Genomic DNA, 18,800 nt, shown 5'->3' with positions numbered 1-18,800 from the left:
CAGGAGGAAATGTAACACTTCTACTAAAGGACAGACATTGGGAGACTGAGGGACGTTTATATACACATTGGGGGGAGCAGGGGACACCTGCACCTCCCTTCCCCCTCCCTCTACTGAGCGCCGGGCCTCTGGCTGTGGGTTATACTCAGTCTGTTTGAACTTCCCTCTCCTTCAGCTTCCAAGTCGCTCACCCTACAAGCGTGCTGAGCGCCTGCCGCGGCCCCGAGCCAGTGCGGGGCGCCCTGCGGGCCCTCGCCCCCCCTCGCTCTCATCGCTGCGTGGCCCCCCGCTGGGGGCTGGGAGGACCCCGGGCGCTGGGCCTGCAGGGGCCACGGGGGGGAGGGCCCCGGGCGCTGGGCCTGCAGGGGCCACGGGGGGGAGGGCCCCGGGCGCTGGGCCTGCAGGGGCCCGGGGGGGAGGGCCCCGGGCGCTGGGCCTGCAGAGGGCCCTGGGGGGGGGGGCACTGGGCCTGCAGGGGCCACGGGGGGGAGGGCCCCGGGCGCTGGGCCTGCAGAGGGCCCTGGGGGGGGCACTGGGCCTGCAGGGGCCACGGGGGGGAGGGCCCCGGGCGCTGGGCCTGCAGAGGGCCCTGGGGGGGGGGCACTGGGCCTGCAGGGCCACGGGGGGGAGGGCCCCGGGCGCTGGGCCTGCAGGGGCCACGGGGGGGAGGGCCCCGGGTGCTGGGCCTGCAGAGGGCCCTGGGGGGGGGGCACTGGGCCTGCAGGGGCCACGGGGGGGAGGGCCCCGGGCGCTGGGCCTGCAGGGGCCACGGGGGGGAGGGCCCCGGGCGCTGGGCCTGCAGGGGGCACGGGGAGGAGGGCCCGGGGCGCTGGGCCTGCAGGGGCCCGGTGGGGGGGAGGGCCCCGGGTGCTGGGCCTGCAGAGGGCCCTGGGGGGGGGGCACTGGGCCTGCAGGGCCACGGGGGGGAGGGCCCGGGGTGCTGGGCCTGCAGGGGCCACGGGGGGGAGGCCCCGGGCGCTGGGCCTGCAGAGGGCCCTGGGGGGGGGCACTGGGCCTGCAGGGGCTTCGGGGGGGAGGGCCCGGGGCGCTGGGCCTGCAGGGGCCCGGGGGGGAGGGCCCGGGGCGCTGGGCCTGCAGGGCCCGGGGGGGAGGGCCCTGGGCGCTGGGCCGCAGGGGCCAGGGGGGGAGGGCCCCGGGCGCTGGGCCTGCAGGGCCACGGGGGGGGAGGCCCGGGGCGTTGGGCCTGCAGGGGCCACGGGGGGGAGGGCCCCGGGCGCTGGGCCTGCAGAGGGCCCTGGGGGGGGGGCACTGGCTGCAGGGGCCACGGGGGGGAGGGCCCGGGGCGCTGGGCCTGCAGAGGGCACTGGGGGGGGGCACTGGCCTGCAGGGGCACGGGGGGAGGGCCCCGGGCGCTGGGCCTGCAGGGGCCACGGGGGGGAGGGCCCGGGGCGCTGGGCCTGCAGGGGCCACGGGGGGGGAGGGCCCGGGGCGCTGGGCCTGCAGGGGCCCGGGGGGGAGGGCCCCGGGCGCTGGGCCTGCAGGGGCCACGGGGGGGAGGGCCCGGGCGCTGGGCCTGCAGGGGCCCGGGGGGAGGGGGCGGGGGCTCACCTGCTCCTGCCGCACCTCGAACAGCACGTCCTCCCCCGGCCGCACGGCCACCGCGTCGCCCAGGATGCTGAGCCGCAGGCCCCGCGGCGGGGTCAGGGGGCACGGCCGCGGCGCCGGGGTCCGCGCCAGGTCCACGCCGCCCTGGCACAGGTTGGCCACTGCCTTCCGGTACCTGCGGGGAGAGCGGTCAGGGCTGCGGCGGGGTGTGCGTGTGTGTGTGAGTGTCTGTGTGTGTCCGGGGTGTGTTTGTGTGTGTGTGTGTGAGTGTGTGTGTGTGTGTGTGTGTGTGTTTGTGAGTGTCTGTGTGTGTCCGGGTGTGCGTGTGTGTGTGAGTGTGTGTGCACACGCACGTGTGTGTGCTGTGTGTATGATTGTGTGTGTGTGTGAGTGTGTGTGTGTGTCCGGGTGTGTGTGTGTGTGTGTGTGCGTGAGAGTGTGTGTGTGTGTGAGTGTCTGTGTGTCCGGGTGGTGTGGTGTGTGTAGTGTGTGTTTGTGAGTGTCTGTGTGTCCGGGTGTGTGTGTGTGTGTGTGTGTGTGTGAGTGTGTGTTTGTGAGTGTCTGTGTGTCCGGGTGTGTGTGTGTGTGTGAGTGTGTGTGTGAGTGTGTGTTTGTGAGTGTCTGTGTGTGCCGGTGTGTGTGTGTGTGTGTGTGGTGAGTGTGTGTGTTGTGAGTGTATGTGTGTGCAGGGTGTGTGTGTGTTGTGAGTGTGTGTGTTTGTGAGTGTCTGTGTGCCGGGTGTGTGTGTGTGGTGTGAGTGTGTGTGTGTGAGTGTCTGTGTGTGCCGGGTGTGTGTGTGTGTGTGAGTGTGTGTGTGTGAGTGTCTGTGTGTGCCGGGTGTGTGTGTGTGTGTGTGTGTGAGTGTGTGTGTTTGTGAGTGTCTGTGTGTGCCGGGTGTGTGTGTGTGTGAGTGTGTGTGTTTGTGAGTGTCTGTGTGTGCCGGGTGTGTGTGTGTGTGTGTGTGTGTGAGTGTGTGTGTTTGTGAGTGTCTGTGTGTGCCGGGTGTGTGTGTGTGTGAGTGTGTGTGTTTGTGAGTGTCTGTGTGTGCCGGGTGTGTGTGTGTGTGTGAGTGTGTGTGTGTGAGTGTCTGTGTGTGCCGGGTGTGTGTGTGTGTGAGTGTGTGTCCTGCGTGCCTCTTGGCTGCCCCTCCGTTCGCCACCAGGCCCTCCTGCCTCCCCTGCACTGTGGCCTGTGGGGACGGAGGCGGAGGAGGGGGATGAGCGGTGGCAGGACCTGCCCAGATGCCGGCCAGGCTCCCGTCCGACCCCCGGCGCTAACCACTCTGGCCGGCCAGGCTCCCGTCTGACCCCCGGCGCTAACCACTCTGGCCGGCCAGGCTCCCGTCTGACCCCCCGCGCTAACCACTCTGGCCGGCCAGGCTCCCGTCCGACCCCCGGCGCTAACCACTCTGGCCGGCCAGGCTCCCGTCTGACCCCCGGCGCTAACCACTCTGGCCGGCCAGGCTCCCGTCCGACCCCCGGCGCTAACCACTCTGGCCGGCCAGGCTCCCGTCCGACCCCCGGCGCTAACCACTCTGGCCGGCCAGGCTCCCGTCCGACCCCCGGCGCTTAACCACTCTGGCCGGCAGGCTCCCGTCCGACCCCCGGCGCTAACCACTTCTGGCCGGCCAGGCTCCCGTCTGACCCCCGGCGCTAAACCACTCTGGCCGGCCAGGCTCCCGTCCGACCCCCGCCGCTAACCACTCTGGCCGGCCCAGGCTCCCGCCTGACCCCCGGCGCTAACCACTCTGGCCGGCAGGCTCCCGTCGACCCCCGGCGCTAACCACTCTGGAGCGGCCAGGCTCCCGTCTGACCCCCGGCGCTAACCACTCTGGCCGGCCAGGCTCCCGTCTGACCCCCCGGCGCTAACCACTCTGGCCGGCCAGGCTCCCGTCTGACCCCCCGGCGCTAACCACTCTGGCCGGCCAGGCTCCCGCCTGACCCCCGGCGCTAACCACTCTGGCCGGCCAGGCTCCCGTCCGACCCCCGGCGCTAACCACTCTGGCCGGCCAGGCTCCCGTCTGGCCCCCGGCGCTAACCACTCTGGCCGGCCAGGCTCCCGTCGACCCCCGGCGCTAACCACTCTGGCAGGCAGGCTCCCGTCCGACCCCCGGCGCTAACCACTCTGGCCGGCCAGGCTCCCGTCCGACCCCCGGCGCTAACCACTCTGGCCGGCCAGGCTCCCGTCTGGCCCCCGCGCTAACCACTCTGGCCGGCCAGGCTCCCGTCCGACCCCCGGCGCTTAACCACTCTGGCCGGCCAGGCTCCTGTCGACCCCCGGCGCTAACCACTCTGGCCGGCCAGGCTCCCGTCCGACCCCCGGCGCTAACCACTCTGGCCGGCCAGGCTCCCGTCTGGCCCCCGGCGCTAACCACTCTGGAGCGGCCAGGCTCCCGCCTGACCCCCGGCGCTAACCACTCTGGCCGGCCAGGCTCCCGCCTGACCCCCGGCGCTAACCACTCTGGCCGGCCAGGCTCCCGTCTGACCCCCGGCGCTAACCACTCTGGAGCGGCCAGGCTCCCGTCTGACCCCCGGCGCTAACCACTCTGGCCGGCCAGGCTCCCGTCCGACCCCCGGCGCTAACCACTCTGGCCGGCCAGGCTCCCGTCCGACCCCCGGCGCTAACCACTCTGGCCGGCGAGGCTCCCGTCCGACCCCCGGCGCTAACCACTCTGGCCGGCCAGGCTCCCGTCCGACCCCCGGCGCTAACCACTCTGGCCGGCCAGGCTCCCGTCCGACCCCCGGCGGCTAACCACTCTGGCCGGCCAGGCTCCCGTCCGACCCCCGGCGCTAACCACTCTGAGCGGCCAGGCTCCCGCCTGACCCCGGCGCTAACCACTCTGGCCGGCCAGGCTCCCGCCCGACCCCCGGCGCTAACCACTCTGGCCGGCCAGGCTCCCGTCCGACCCCCGGCGCTAACCACTCTGGCCGGCCAGGCTCCCGTCTGACCCCCGGCGCTAACCACTCTGGCCGGCCAGGCTCCCGTCTGACCCCCGGCGCTAACCACTCTGGCCGGCCAGGCTCCTGTCCGACCCCCGGCGCTAACCACTCTGGCCGGCCAGGCTCCCGTCCGACCCCCGGCGCTACCACTCTGGCCGGCCAGGCTCCCGTCTGACCCCCGGCGCTAACCACTCTGGCCGGCCAGGCTCCCGTCTGACCCCCCGGCGCTAACCACTCTGGCCGGCCAGGCTCCCGTCCGACCCCCGGCGCTAACCACTCTGGCCGGCCAGGCTCCCGTCCGACCCCCGGCGCTAACCACTCTGGCCGGCCAGGCTCCCGCCTGACCCCCGGCGCTAACCACTCTGGCCGGCCAGGCTCCCGCCTGACCCCCGGCGCTAACCACTCTGGCCGGCCAGGCTCCCGTCCGACCCCCGGCGCTAACCACTCTGGAGCGGCCGCGGCAGGTGAACGGCCGTCCGGGCCGCAGGGCTCAGAGCCCCCGAGGAGCTTCCCCGGCCCGGCTGCCGCGGGCGGAGCTCGGGCACCGCGGACGGACGGTCCCTCCTGTCACCTCAGCTCCGCGCCAGCTCCGCCCCCGCTCCCTGGTGCGGGCGTCCGGCGCGCTCGGGGCTCCGCCCGGCCTTCTCGGGCCCGGCAGGAGGCCGCTGGGCGCCCCCCCTCCGCCCGGAGCCCGACCGGGGCCGGCGCACGCACCCGAGGCTGCTGGTGTAGGTCTGGCCCTGGGCACAGTCGTCCGGGGGCGCCAGGGGGTTGAACCAGAAGTTGGCGAAGCACTTGCTGGTGTCGGAGAGGGAGCGCTCGAAGCCATAGTCGCTGAGGGAGAGAGCGTCCGTCAGGAGGCGGCGGGGGGCGGGGGGGACGGGGGGTGCAGATGGGGGAGGAGTCACAGAGGTGCACCCCCGGGGCCCTGCACCAGAGGGGAGCCGGCCGAACGCCACCAGCAGCTCCAGGTGAGGGGTGCCAAGGGGATTCTGGGAGCTCACAGGAGAGCACTGAGCCCAGCCTGGGAGTCCTGGAGGGCTGCCTGGAGGTGGTGCCCCGAAGCTCTTAGGGAGAGAGGCGAGGGGCGCTGCAGGGGGACCAGCCCCTCCACACTGGCGCAGGGGCTGCAGGGGGAAGCAGCCAGAGTGTGAGGGACAGGAGGCCGAGGGTGAGGGCGGCTGGGAGGCAGTTGGGTGGACGGAGCCTCGTGAGCTGGGCTGGGGCAGTGGGCCCCCAGGAGAGGGGAGCGGGGCGGGGGTGCAGCAGGCCTGGCTCCCTCCAGCTGGCCGCCTGCAGTGGCTCCATACCTGGCCCGGCCTTCCCTGCCCCTCCCGCCCGCTCCTGCCTGCGCCGGCCCCCGAGCCCGCGCCCTCACCACAGGAAGTCGGAGTCCTGGCACGGGCACACCTGGGCGCTGAGCGCCGCCGTGAAGTTCCTGCCGTTGACGCACCAGGCCGCAGCCTTCCTCCTCCGGAAGCTCCGGCGCTGGCCCATGGGGCAGCCGTCGCCCTGCGGCGGGGGGGGACGGGGGGCTGGAGCCCTTTCACAGGAGGGGAGGGGCGCGTCTGAAGGCCAGTGGGCAGCCTCCTTCCCTCCCGCCCACAGCGCGTGTGACAGGCCAGCCCAGGGCGGGTGGTCAGGGCGGGCTTCCCGGAGGAGGTGCCACCGAGCTCCGTCCGGGCTGGAGGGGACACGGCTGCTGGACGCGGGCTGGAGGGCTCCTGTGGACGCACAGTAGGTCCGCAGCCTGTGCCCCTGCGGCGGGCCTGTGCCCCAGAGAGGCCTCGCGTTCCCACCAGACCTGCTGCCGTGGAAACGCGTGCGGAATCATGGGGCTGCCCAGCCCCACAGGCGTCAGGTCATGCCCACACGTGCTGTGTCCTTCCCAGGGCCCACCCCCTGGCCCCATGCACACCTGACTCCCCAGGACCTGCGCCCCGAGTGTGACCGAGCCCCGAGGAGCCAGGCTCCGAGAAGGGGCCAGACACCTGGAGGCCTGGTGTCCGGCTGGGGGAGGAGAGCCGGGGCCGCGGGGGGAGGGGGACCCTGCTGGGGGAGGGGCCTGCGGGAGCCCCCCCCCCGGCGCCGCCCACCTGCAGGTTGGTGAGCTCCCAGGCGCCGTAGTCCTCGGCGCCGCAGGGCCGGGGGAAGGACGGCCGGAAGTCCACCTTGACCAGCTCCCACTCGGAGCGGTAGCTGATGTGGCCGAAGATGCTGGAGGCGAAGGCGGGAACCTCACGTGGGCCCGGCGGCCCTGCCCCTCGGCCCCAGGCCCCACTGCACCGGGCCCAGCCACGCCGCCCTCCGGCCACCAGGCCCACATGCCTCCGGCCCAGCCTCAGCCCCAGCACCCAGGCCAGGCCCGCTGGCTCAGGGCACCCACACCCGCCCATCTGCAATTGGGCCTCACTGCACAACGCGCCCGAGCACCCTCACATGCCAATAACGGTGGCAGCAGTAATAATAAGGTGGCAGCTCGCGAGGCGGGAGGGGCTGTGGCTGCGCCTCTCCGCAGCCGGGAGGCCTGGGCAGGGAAAGGTGTCCCGAACTGGGGCAGACGGTGGCCACCTCGTGGCTGGGAGGCCGGGAGGAGGCTGGTGGGGGGATGAGGGAGAGCGAGGGAGGGGTCTGGGGTCAGCGTTGGTTCCCTCGGAGCAGCGGAGGCCGGGGCGGCCCCGGCACAGCCCCGGGGGGTGGGGGTCAGCTGGCCCGGCCCGGCCCGGCACTCACGTGATCACCAGTGTCTCCTCGCCCGGCTCGCTCAGCAGCCCGTCCACGAACACCGAGGTGTCGGTGAAGTTGTAGGTGCTCCACGTGAGGCCCTCGTCCGTGCTGAACCTGCGGCGGGAGGGCCAGCGTCCGCGGGCAGCAGGGGCCCCCGTGCCCAGCTCCGCTGCTGCCTGGACCAGCCCTGTCTGTGCCCGGGGACCTGTGCCCGGGACCAGAGCGCCAGCGGAGGCGGCCGGGAGGGCAGCGGAGGGAGCCGTGTGCCAGGGCCACCCAGAACCCAGGCCCCACGGGACCCCTGGCTTTGCTCTCTCTGGGAGGCCAGCAGCAGCCACCTGCCGGCACCAAGTGGCACCCACACCTGCTCAGCAGCAACACCACGGAGTCAGGGTGCAGCCTGGCACCTGAGATTGCGCCCCCAGCGCCCGAGCCTGGCCAGAGCTGTCACGGTGCCGCTGGCTCCGAGTGCGAAGCTCTTTCAGACTAAAGTGATACCGGCTTCCTGGCTGCTCCCGACTCTGCCTTCTGGATGCAGAGTTCAGACCTGCCCTCCCTGCTCCTCACAGCCCCTCAGACGTGCAGAGCCAATGGCAAACACTCTCCCCCCGAGCCCGCGCTGCTGGTTCCCCTGTCCGGCCCACCCCCTCCACTGAGATGATTCCTATGGATGCTGAAAAGGCACCTCCTCCGGGGGCCCTCCCTCCTCCCCGGGACTACAGCGGGGCCTCTTCTGGCCCCGCGCCTGGGCCTCCCGCGCGGTGCTGCACTGCGCCTGTTTCCTGTCCCCCCACACCCACGCGAGGCCTCCCGCCCACGTTACTTGAGGATCTTCAGGGGGATGGAGCTGTCCTTGACGGCCACGATGACGCCGCCGTGGTCCAGGAACAGAATGTGGTGCTCCTCTTCGAACACCTGCGGGGACGGGCGCTGAGGGCGGCCTCCGGGGGCAGCCGGCCCCAGCCAGGCCGCGCGGGGCTCCGGGGCCTCCGAGCCGTGCCAGGCTTTGCCACACCACGTGGACTCCGCCCACGCGGGGTGGACAGGTGGCGAATGCCTGTTTCCCGACCAGCGAGGGGCGGGAGGAAGGACAGCGCAGGCAGACACTGCGGGGGAGGGGGGTGTGGGGGAGAGGGGGCCCCCATGAGAACCTGGCCAGGAAGGCCGAGGACAGGAAGACAGGAGGAGGAACGGAATCCGGAAAAGCGGGCGGGCCCGGCCCCGTGGCTCCGTGGCTGAAATCACCCTGTGAGCCCGGAGGTGGCCGTTCGGGTCCGGGGTGGGCACGTGTCTGGTGGAGGTTTCGGTCCCCTGTAGGGGGCGTGCAGAAGGCAGCCCAGCAATGGTTCTCTCAGCACCGACGCTTCTCTCTCTCTCTCTCTCTCTCTCTCTCTCCCTTCCTCTCTCCGAAATAAATAAAAGTACATTAAAAAAAAAAAAAAAAAAAAAAAAAAAAAGAGCAGCTAGGACGCACACCCTCAGTAACAGAAACCCTACTGGCGTTAGGCTAGGCCAGTGCTGCCTCCTCCAGGAAGCCCGCCTGGTGCCAGGGCACTAACAGTTCTCCCCGGTTACGCCCCACGGTGCTCACTGCTGCCGATTCCACGGCCGCAGCTGCAGGGATCAGAGGACGGGACGCGTGGCGTCCCGTGTCCTAGCCGTTAGCTGGCGTCCCGTGTGCTAACCGTTAGCTGGTGTCCCGTGACCTAACCGTTAGCTGGTGTCCCGTGTCCTAGCCGTTAGCTGGTGTCCCGTGTCCTAGCCGTTAGCTGGTGTCCCGTGTCCTAACCGTTAGCTGGTGTCCCGTGACCTAACCGTTAGCTGGTGTCCCGTGTCCTAGCCGTTAGCTGGTGTCCCGTGTCCTAGCCGTTAGCTGGTGTCCCGTGTCCTAGCCGTTAGCTGGGAAAGCATGCTGCCGGAGGCCTCGATAACAGACAGACTCCGGGGTGAGGGAGGGGACAGACCATCCACACGCGTTAGCTGGGCCTCTGTAAAGGGGGCTTCGGGGTTTCCAAACGCCCAGCAGGCTCCCAGGGCGCTGGCCCCTGGCTGTGGCTGTCTGTGCCCCGGCCAGCCCCAGGCAGCAGGCCGTCTCCGTGTCCTGCCCCCCTGCCCCTGGCTCCCAGCACCTCCCTCAGCGGCCCCGCTGCTGTTTCCATCGCCTGGGGCGTCGTGGACTGCGCTCCCTGCTGGCCTTCGTCATGCACGTGCTGGCGGGAGGCACAGGGTCTGGCCTGAGCACTTACCGACCTTTGTCCCACCTGGTCCCCGGCCTCTCCCACCCCAAGCCAGCTCTGCAGTCTCCTCCCCTGAAACCCTCCGGTGCTTGGTGCTTACGTGGGTGCTCTCCTCTCCTCCCGGGCACCGAGCTCCCTGCACCCTCATCATTTGGGGGGGACCACACCCGAGGGCAGGCCCACACTCAGCTCTGAGCTGACAGTCCCCCCTGGATCCTGTGTGAGATCTCAGACAGGGGCCAGCGCCGTGCACGGGTCCCCGAGGTGAGAGACCGTGTGTGTGTGCCTGTGCGTGTGCGTGTGCGTGTGCGTGTGTGTGTGTGTGTGTGTGTGTTCCGCGCTGAACTAGCCGGCTCCGATGAGCGGCAGCTGCTGACCTTTGGGGACGCTCAGACACACCCCATGAGCTCGGAGAGACAGAAACATTATCGCACAATAAATCACGTTTGCCCTTTTCAAAGCCCGTTTCTGGCTCAGCAATGAAAAGCCGGCCCCCGATCAGGGCTGCAGCGCTGTTCGCCGGGGACCGACATGCCTGTGGGAGCCCCGTCCTGCCCCCCCCCCCCCCGAGAGGGGCTGCGGCTGGGGAGCGGGGGCAGAAAGGGGCCCGAAGCCCCAGCTTTTTGGCGACGGGAAGGGACGCGCACGGCAGGTCTAGAGCGGCTCCTGAGCGTCAGGCGGAAATGGCCCTCCGGGGGGTGGCAGCCTGCAGGCCTCGCTGCTGGGGGTGTGGCGGTGCCGGGCCAGGCCCGCAGGCTGTGTGAGGGCCCCCCCAGGCTCCATGTGGGGGGCCCCCAGGCTCACCACGGCCGCCTAGCCTCACTGCGGCCCCCAACCTCCTCTTCCCGTTCCTTCTTTCTCCTCCGTGACTCCACCCAGCAGCCTCCCTGCCGGGACCCCAGGCCGGGACCCCAGGCCGTCCATGCCCCCACTTCTCAGCTCCGAGTCACACTCAGCCGATGCCTTGGCGTCCCCAGTGGCTTCCTGCGGGGACCAGCACCTCCACCCCATCCCCCGTCCTGGCATTCACTTCCTTTGCTTCCGAGTTCACGGACCGTGTGTGACCGTGTGTGACCGTGTGGAGCGGAGCCAGGCCAGCAATGGCCGTGGGACAGTTGGCGGCTGGGCCAGCGGGGATGTGGCATCCGCTGACGGGAGCTGTGTGTCCGGCCACCCGCCCACGGGAGGGGGGGTCACAGACCGAGCTCGGGGTGGGCGCGGCCCCTCCCGCCGCCTCACCTGCCGCCAGGTCCTCCCGCAGTCCGACGTGATGTACATTTCCTCCTTGTACTCCACCAGCTGGGAGCCCAGGTTCCCTGGGCCGGAAGGAAGGGGTGGGGTTGGTCTGGGCCCAGCCGGCTCCCCGCTTAACCATGGTCTGAGCCAGACAAGTCCCCGGGAGGGTCCTGGTCCTGTGCCTGGTCCCCCGGCAGAGCCACCCGCCGGTGCGCCCCGTCTGCGTCCGTCTGACCATGACGGGGCAGTGTGACTGCTCTGCTTGGGCCCGGCCGAGTCTGTGTTAAAGGGTCAGCCTTGCCCCAAAGAAGCCAGCCCCGCACCTCCAGCCTGACCAGCGGGCCCGGTGCAGGCAGCCGGTCTCGGGGGACCCCGGGTGATGAGTGCGGTCGCAGAGTAAGAAACGTAGAGTGGCGGTGGGTGTGGTGTGAGAACAGGGATAGGCCTGTCTTTCTCTTTGCCTCTACCACGTGCGAGAAGCACCTGGTAACTAAAATCCACGACGGTTGGCTGCCCTGATTCAAACAGCCCCTGTGTTCCAACGGCAAGACTAGTCACTCTCCAGGCTGCATTCTTGCATCCCCCTCCTCCTTGCTGGGTTACAACTCAGGGAGAATGAGTGGAAAGTTCCCTTTCCCTCTCCCCTTCCTAACTTCCACTCTAAGAATGTCTTGCAGGCTTTGGAAGATGCTGATAAGGACACCTCCCTAGGCCATCTGCCCAGAGTAAAACAAGCAAACTTTTCAAAGATGACCCCCTGACGTCCACTCAACTCCATCCATCACCCACCCATCCATCCATGCACCCACCCACCCTCTATCCATCCCACACATCCACCCACCACCCATCCATCCACCCACCCACTCACCCATCAACCCATGTATCTGTTCATCACTCACCCATCCACCTACTGATCCACCCATCCCTCCCTCCCTCCCTCCCTCCATCATCCCTCCCTCCCTCCATCCATCCTCCCTCCACCTTCCCATTCAGCCAACAGGCATCACGTGCGCCCTGGCCCATGCGTTCCCCCTCCTGGTTTTCCACTGCAGCCGACTCCCAGGAGCTGTCACTGCCCTCAGGACACCCATCAGCAGATGCTCTGTCCCCTCGGGGACCGGCTCCCGGCCCTGCGGCCGCCTCCTACCTGCGCCCATGATGAGGCCGGGCGCCGTCTCCTTGGTGTGCACGGTGCCTGACACGTAGGGGTTGTCCGCCCAGAGCAGGTGCAGGTGCAGGTGGCAGTCGGGCTGCAGGAGGAAGGAAGCATTAGCACCTGGCGGGGGCGCTGTCCCGGGAAGGGAGGCCCGAGGCCAGGCCCAGCCTGTGGCTTCTGGGGGGAGGGGGGGGCGGGAGCACCTCCAGGGAGCACCTCCAGGGAGCGCTGGAGGCGGAGGCCCTGAGACCAACTGACTGCGGCAAAGGCGTCGGCGCTGGGCCAGGGGCCCCTCCCCCTCCTCCCCCCCTCCCTTTCCCTTTCCTGTTCTTTCCCTCCCCTCCTCCCCTCCCCTCCCCTCCCCTCCCCTCCCCTCCCCTCCCCTCCAGTCCCCTCCTCTGAAAACATCTCCAGTTGAGAAACCCCCCGGGACTGAGGCCTGAGATCCCGGAGGGGCCTCCGCGGGGGACTCCGCAGGGGCCGCTCGCTGTGCGGGGAGGGCCTCCTGCCCGCAGAGCAGGCGGCAGAGCCGGAGCCTCAGGGCGGGAGGCGGCACTGACATCCGGAGGGGCCTCCTCGGTGTGTGCTGCCGCCTCTGCCTGTGGTCCGTTTCACAAAGCTTCCCGAGGCAACAAGGAAACGGCTCACAGATTGGATATTGATCCGGTCAGACAGCGGGAGGGCAGGGCCGGCCTGTGCGTCCGAGAGCTCTGTTGTCTGTCCCGGTCTGAGAGGCAGCTGGCTGCGCCCGCTCAGGCCCGTGTGCGGGCGGACGAGGGAGCGGGGAGCCCGCGGGCAGGGCCGGGCGCGGGCAGGCGATGGCGACGGGCCCAGTCCGTCTGTCCTGCTCCCCGCGGACCGTGGCCGGGTGAGGACAGTCCCGTGTCCGCCTCCCCGGCCACCAGGCCGCAGGAGGGGGAGCCCTGCGCCCTCCACGTCCTGTCTGTGCCCACAGGTGCCCGCCTTGCCCTCGCCTTGTTCACGGGGTCTGGCCTGCCCGGTGACCCGAGGGCGGGACGCTCCTGAGGCCCCTCCTCGGAGACGGGCATCTGTTCTTAGAGCGTGTGACAGACCGGGCTGCCCTCGCAGCCCGGCTCTGGGAAGGTCAGCGGCCTCTCACCCGTCACCAGCGACGGAGGGGCTTAGGCGAGGGTGGCAAGCCGAGCTGGTGGGTGAGCCCGGCTCAGCAAGGGGCGTCCCTGCCCAGGGAGGGGGCTTTCTCAGAGCCCCCGGGGTCAGTTCTCCTTTCGGGAGGGGGGGGACCCATCCTGCCTGGACTGGGCCACCGCGGCCGGGCCCTGCAAAGCAGGTGCCGTTACCCCCTTTACGGAGGAGGAGGAGGAGGAGGAGGAGGAGGAGGAGGAGGGAGGAGGAAGAGGAGGAGGAGGAGGAGGAGGAGCGGGAGGAGGGGGGGAGGAGGAGGGGGGGGAGGAGGGAGAGGAGGAGGGGGGGGGGGAGGGGGAGGGGGCGGAGGAGGAGGAAGAGGAGGAAGAGGAGGAAGAAGAGGAGAAGGAAGAGGAGGGGGATGAGGGGGACGGGGAGGGGGAGGAGGCGGAGGAGGAGGAGAAGCAGGAGGAGGAGGAGGAGGAGGAGGAAGAGGGGGAGGAGGGAGAGGAGGAGGGGGACCGGGAGGGGGAGGAGGCGGAGGAGGGAGAGGAGGAGGGGGGGATGAGGGGGAGGAGGGAGCGGGAGGGGGGAGGAGTAGGAAGAGGAGGAGGGGGACGGGGAGGGGGAGGAGGCGGAGGAGGGGGAGTGGGAGGAGGAGGGGGAGGAGGAGGAGGGGGAGGAGGGGGAGGAGGGAGAGGAGGAGGGGGGAGGAGTAGGAAGAGGAGGAGGGGGACGGGGAGGGGGAGGAGGAGGAGGAGGGGGAGTGGGAGGAGGAGGGGGAGGAGGAGGAGGGGAGGAGGGGGAGGAGGGAGAGGAGGAGGGGGGAGGAGGGGGAGGAGAAGCGGGAGGAGGGGGAGGAGTAGAAGAGGGAGGAGGAAGAGGAAGGGGAGGAGGGGGAGGAGGAGGAGGGGGAGGAAGTGGAGGAGGAGGGGGGGAGGAGGAGGGGGAGGGGGGGGAGGAGGAGGAGGGGGAGGAGGGGGAGGAGGAGCGGGAGTAGGGGAGAGGAGTAGGAAGAGGAGGAGGGGGACGGGAGGGGGAGGAGGCGGAGGAGGGGGAGGGGGAGGAGGAGGGGAGGAGGAGGAGGGGGAGGAGGGGGAGGAGGAGGAGCGGGAGAAGGAGGAGGAGGGGGAGGAGGAGGAGCGGGAGGAGGGGGGAGGAGTAGGAAGAGGAGGAGGAAGAGGAAGGGGAGGAGGGGGAGGAAGTGGAGGAGGAGGAGGAGGGGGAGGAGGGGGAGGGGGAGGAGGAGGGGGAGGAGGAGGAAGAGACACTCTGGCCTGGAAGAGACACAGGTGAGCGGTGAGCCTGTCCCAGTGCAGCCTCCTGGAGGGCGTGGGCCTGCCTCCCTGCTGTGGAGAGTCCCCTGTCGTCCTCCCCACAAGCACAGGGCTCCCCCGACCCTGCCGCGGTGCGGCACCGACAGGCTGGCCGAGCCCAGGGGGCGTGGGGACCCGGGACAGCCGGGCTGTGCCTCAGCCCTGCCCTGCCCGCCCTGGGGGCCGCTGGGAAGGCGGGGGCAGGGGCAGCTGAGGAGGGGGCTCCCGGGAGGAAGGACAGGCGGGCCCCGAGCAGCCTGCCTCCGGCCAGACTCCATGGTCCCTCCACCTCAGCCCGCACACCTGCTGCCCCCGAGTGCCCACCCCGTGCCAGGGCCCGGGAAACCCACGCCTCGTCTCCCGCCCCCCCGCCCCCCGCGGCCAGGCCCCCAGATTCCTCCCTGCCCCTGAGCAGGGGTGCTACGTGTGAGATCGGGGTGCGGCCCGGGCAGAGGCACTCCCTGCACCAGCGCCACCAGCCGGTCTGAGATGGAACACGGCGGGCTGCCAGGAGCCTGCCTGCCTCTGCCCACCTCCGGCGGGCCCTGGGGGCGTCCCGGGCGTCCCGGGAGGATGCCCGACACGGAGCACGGCCCGCCCGGGCCCAGGCACACCACTGGGGCTGGTTACACAGCAACACTGCAGCAGCAGCTCAGGGCCACACGTCCTCTGTCCCCCAGTTAGCGCTCCTGGGGAGCAAGGAGCACCCGCCACCCTGTCCACCGCGACCCTGTCCGCCGTGACCCTGTCCGCCGTGACCCTGTCCGCCCGCACCCTGTCCGCCGCGACCCTGTCCGCCGCGACCCTGTCCGCCGCGACCCTGTCCGCCGTGACCCTGTCCGCCGTGACCCTGTCCGCCCGCACCCTGTCCGCCCGCACCCTGTCCGCCGCGACCCTGTCCGCCCGCACCCTGTCCGCCCGCACCCTGTCCGCCCGCACCCTGTCCGCCCGCACCCTGTCCGCCGTGACCCTGTCCGCCGTGACCCTGTCCGCCGCGACCCTGTCCGCCCGCCACCCTGTCCGCCGTGACCCTGTCCGCCGTGACCCTGTCGCCCGCCACCCTGTCCGCCGTGACCCTGTCCGCCCGCACCCTGTCCGCCCGTGACCCTGTCCGCCCGCACCCTGTCCGCCGTGACCCTGTCCGCCCGCACCCTGTCCGCCGTGACCCTGTCCGCCGTGACCCTGTCCGCCCGCACCCTGTCCGCCGCGACCCTGTCCGCCGCGACCCTGTCCGCCGCGACCCTGTCCGCCGTGACCCTGTCCGCCGTGACCCTGTCCGCCCGCACCCTGTCCGCCCGCACCCTGTCCGCCGCGACCCTGTCCGCCCGCACCCTGTCCGCCGCCACCCTGTCCGCCGTGACCTTGTCCGCCGTGACCTTGTCCGCCGTGACCCTGTCCGCTGTGACCCTGTCCGCCGTGACCCTGTCCGCCGTGACCCTGTCCGCCCGCACCCTGTCCGCCGCGACCCTGTCCGCTGTGACCCTGTCCGCCGTGACCCTGTCCGCCCGCACCCTGTCCGCCGTGACCCTGTCCGCCGCGACCTGTCCGCTGTGACCCTGTCCGCCGTGACCCTGTCCGCCCGCACCCTGTCCGCCGTGACCCTGTCCACCCGCACCCTGTCCGCCGTGACCCTGTCCGCCCGCACCCTGTCCGCCGTGACCCTGTCCGCCCGCACCCTGTCCGCCGTGACCCTGTCCACCCGCACCCTGTCCGCTGTGACCCTGTCCGCCCGCACCCTGTCCGCCCGCCACCCTGTCCGCCGCGACCCTGTCCGCTGTGACCCCGCCGTGACCCTACCTGCCGTGACCCTGCCGTGACCTGCCCACCGCGACTCCATCCGCCGTGACCCCGTCCCCCGCACTGAGAATGTGGTCCCGTCCCCGATGGCCGGCCCAGCGGCCCCCCTGCCCTCAGGGCTCGTCCACTGAGACCCCGCCCACCGTGACCCCGCCCACCGTGACCCCGCCCACCGTGACCCCGCCCGCCGTGACCCCGCCCGCCGTGACCCCGCCCGCCGTGACCCCGCCCGCCGTGACCCCGCCCGCCGTGACCCCGTCCCGATGGCCGGCCAGCGGAAGGACCCCGTGCCCCGGGGCTGGCGGGGGCGGAGCGGGCGGAGACACTCACGGGCTGGCAGTGGGTGGGCTTCCCCTCCATGTCCTGGGGGGGCGGCCGCAGGCGGTCCCAGTCGCGGCCCTTGTTGTAGGTGATGAGCGTCCTCACCTTCCCGTTGGCCTTCTGGTTCGCCAGGAAGACGCCCTTCACCCCGTGGACCTGGGAGAGAGACCTTCACCCTGTGCCCCTGGGACACACCCCTCCCCCCGTGCCCCTGGGACACACTCCCCCCCCCGTGCCCCTGGGACACACACCCCTCCCCTCCCCCCGTGCCCCTGGGACACACCCCTCCCCTCCCCCCGTGCCCCTGGGACACACACAACCTCCCCCCCTGCCTCTGGGACACACACACACACACCCCCGTGCCCCTGGGACAAACCCCTCCCCTCCCCCCCGTTCCCCTGGGACACCCCCCACCCCGTGCCCCTGGGACACACACTCCCTACCCCCCTGCCCCTGGGACAGACACCCCCTGTGCCCCTGGGACACACCCCTCCCCCCCTGCCCCTGGGACACACACCCCCCTGCCCCTGGGACACACCCCCTCCCCTCCCCCCTGCCCCTGGGACACACCCCTCCCCTCGTGCCCCTGGGACACCACACCCCTCCCCTCCACCCGTGCCCCTGGGACACACACCCCCTCCCCCCCTGCCCCTGGGACACACACCCCCCGTGCCCCTGGGACACACCCCTCCCCTCCCCCCCTGCCCCTGGGACACACACACACACACCCCCCGTGCCCCTGGGACACACCCCTCCCCTCCCCCCGTTCCCCTGGGACACCCCCCACCCCGTGCCCCTGGGACCACACACCCCCTCCCCCCCTGCCCCTGGGACAGACACCCCCTGTTGCCCCTGGGACACACCCCTCCCCCCCTGCCCCTAGGACACACACCCCCCTGCCCCTGGGACACACCCCTCCCCTCCCCCCCTGCCCCTGGGACACACCCCTCCCCTCCCCCCTTGCCCCTGGGACACACCCCTCCCCTCCCCCCTTGCCCCTGGGACACACCCCTCCCCTCCCCCCCTGCCCCTGGGACACCCCCCTCCCCTCCCCCCGTGCCCCTGGGACCCACCCCTCCCCTCCCCCCGTGCCCCTGGGACACACCCCTCCCCTCCCCCCTTGCCCCTGGGACACACCCCTCCCCTCCCCCCGTGCCCCTGGGACACACCCCTCCCCTCCCCCCGTGCCTGGGACGGAGGACTGGGGGGAGGGGCAGGCGGGCCGAGGGCGCCCACCTCCAGCACGTCCACCAGCACGCCCCCCTCGGCCTGCCGGGAGCTGCGCACGTCCTCCAGCACCAGCGCGTAGAGCACGCCGCGCGGGTCCGACAGGTACAGGTTGTAGGTGTCCGTCTGGTACCACTCCTGCACCGCCACCAGCACCTGGCTGCCGTCCGTGCTGACCACCCGCAGGTCCTGGGGCGGAGAGCACGGTCAGAGGCCACGGGGGGGTGGGGGGGGAGGCCCACCTTCGGCCTCCACGTTCCCACCGTAAAAATGGCTGCCAGCTGCCCTGCAGGGGCTGCAGCAGGGGCACCCGCCCGGGGGGGCCGTGAGGCCTGCTGCCCGCCCGGCCGGGCCGTGTGCCCATCTGTCCCTGCAGGAGAGGGCAGCAGCCGGGGCAGGTCCCAGCGCCAGGGGGCAGGGAGGACTCTGGTGTCCACATAACCCAGCGGTCGGCAGACTGCGCTCTCCAGATATATGCGGCTCATGAGCCAGTGTTTGCCGCTCTGTTGACTAACGAGTTTGCCAAACACTCTCGATTCCAATAATTACAGGCTGTGGTTGCTCCTTGGGATTAAGCCCCTATCCCAGTGGTCGGCAAACTCATTAGTCCACACAGCCAAATGTCAACAGGACAACGATTGAAATTTCTTTGGAGAGCGAATTTTTTAAAACTTACACTTCTTCTAACGCCACTTTTTCAAAATAGACTCGCCCAGGCCATAGTATTTTGTGGAAGAGCCACCCTCAAGGGGCCAAAGAGCTGCATTTGGCTCTCGAGCCGCAGTTTGCCGACCACGGCCCTGAGTGAAACCCCGACTTTCCCATTTCTGACTCAGGCGGGGTCTGAGGAGCTGGTGTCCTCCAACTTCACAGCAATCAGCGCCTGAGGCTGGCAGGACCCGGAGCTGGTCTCCTCTCACCACCACACTCCTGTCCTCCAGCCAGGCTCTCCCTGCCCCAGGGCCTTTGCACATGCTCTGCCTGCCACCGAAACAGCCACCCCCTCCTCCTTTGGGCTCCCGATGAAATGTCCCCTCAGGGACCCTCCATCCTCTCACTCCCTTCACAACACAAATCATGATTTGGCGATGACTTTTCTCTGCCTGCAGCTTGGTTTCCTGCCTCTCTCCTCTGGAGACGCCTCCAGAGCAGGACCGGGGGTCTGGGTCACAGC

General features: G+C 70.7%; 1 protein-coding gene across 1 annotated transcript in view; it reads right to left on the bottom strand.

Moving 5' to 3' along the window:
* Nucleotides 1-1,520: 1,520 nt before the first annotated feature.
* LOC118719714 (VPS10 domain-containing receptor SorCS2-like) overlaps nt 1,521-18,800 on the bottom strand; it is a gene marked incomplete at its 3' end in the record, with an annotated part of 156,071 nt that continues 138,791 nt past the window's right edge. Inside the window, exons 10-19 of the mRNA XM_036439450.2 lie at nt 17,636-17,815; nt 16,409-16,555; nt 11,853-11,955; nt 10,709-10,785; nt 8,056-8,147; nt 7,239-7,346; nt 6,602-6,722; nt 5,884-6,017; nt 5,220-5,339; nt 1,521-1,741 (exon numbers count right to left, since the gene is read on the bottom strand). Of these exons, the coding sequence (XP_036295343.2) occupies nt 1,521-1,741; nt 5,220-5,339; nt 5,884-6,017; nt 6,602-6,722; nt 7,239-7,346; nt 8,056-8,147; nt 10,709-10,785; nt 11,853-11,955; nt 16,409-16,555; nt 17,636-17,815 (1,303 nt within the window). The remainder of the gene's footprint in view (nt 1,742-5,219; nt 5,340-5,883; nt 6,018-6,601; nt 6,723-7,238; nt 7,347-8,055; nt 8,148-10,708; nt 10,786-11,852; nt 11,956-16,408; nt 16,556-17,635; nt 17,816-18,800) is intronic.

This window comes from Pipistrellus kuhlii, unplaced genomic scaffold (genome assembly GCF_014108245.1).
Source record: "Pipistrellus kuhlii isolate mPipKuh1 unplaced genomic scaffold, mPipKuh1.p scaffold_m20_p_154, whole genome shotgun sequence".
Lineage (NCBI taxonomy): Eukaryota > Metazoa > Chordata > Mammalia > Chiroptera > Vespertilionidae > Pipistrellus > Pipistrellus kuhlii.
Note: the sequence above shows the minus strand (reverse complement) of the source record. Positions and strands in the feature narration are given on the sequence as shown.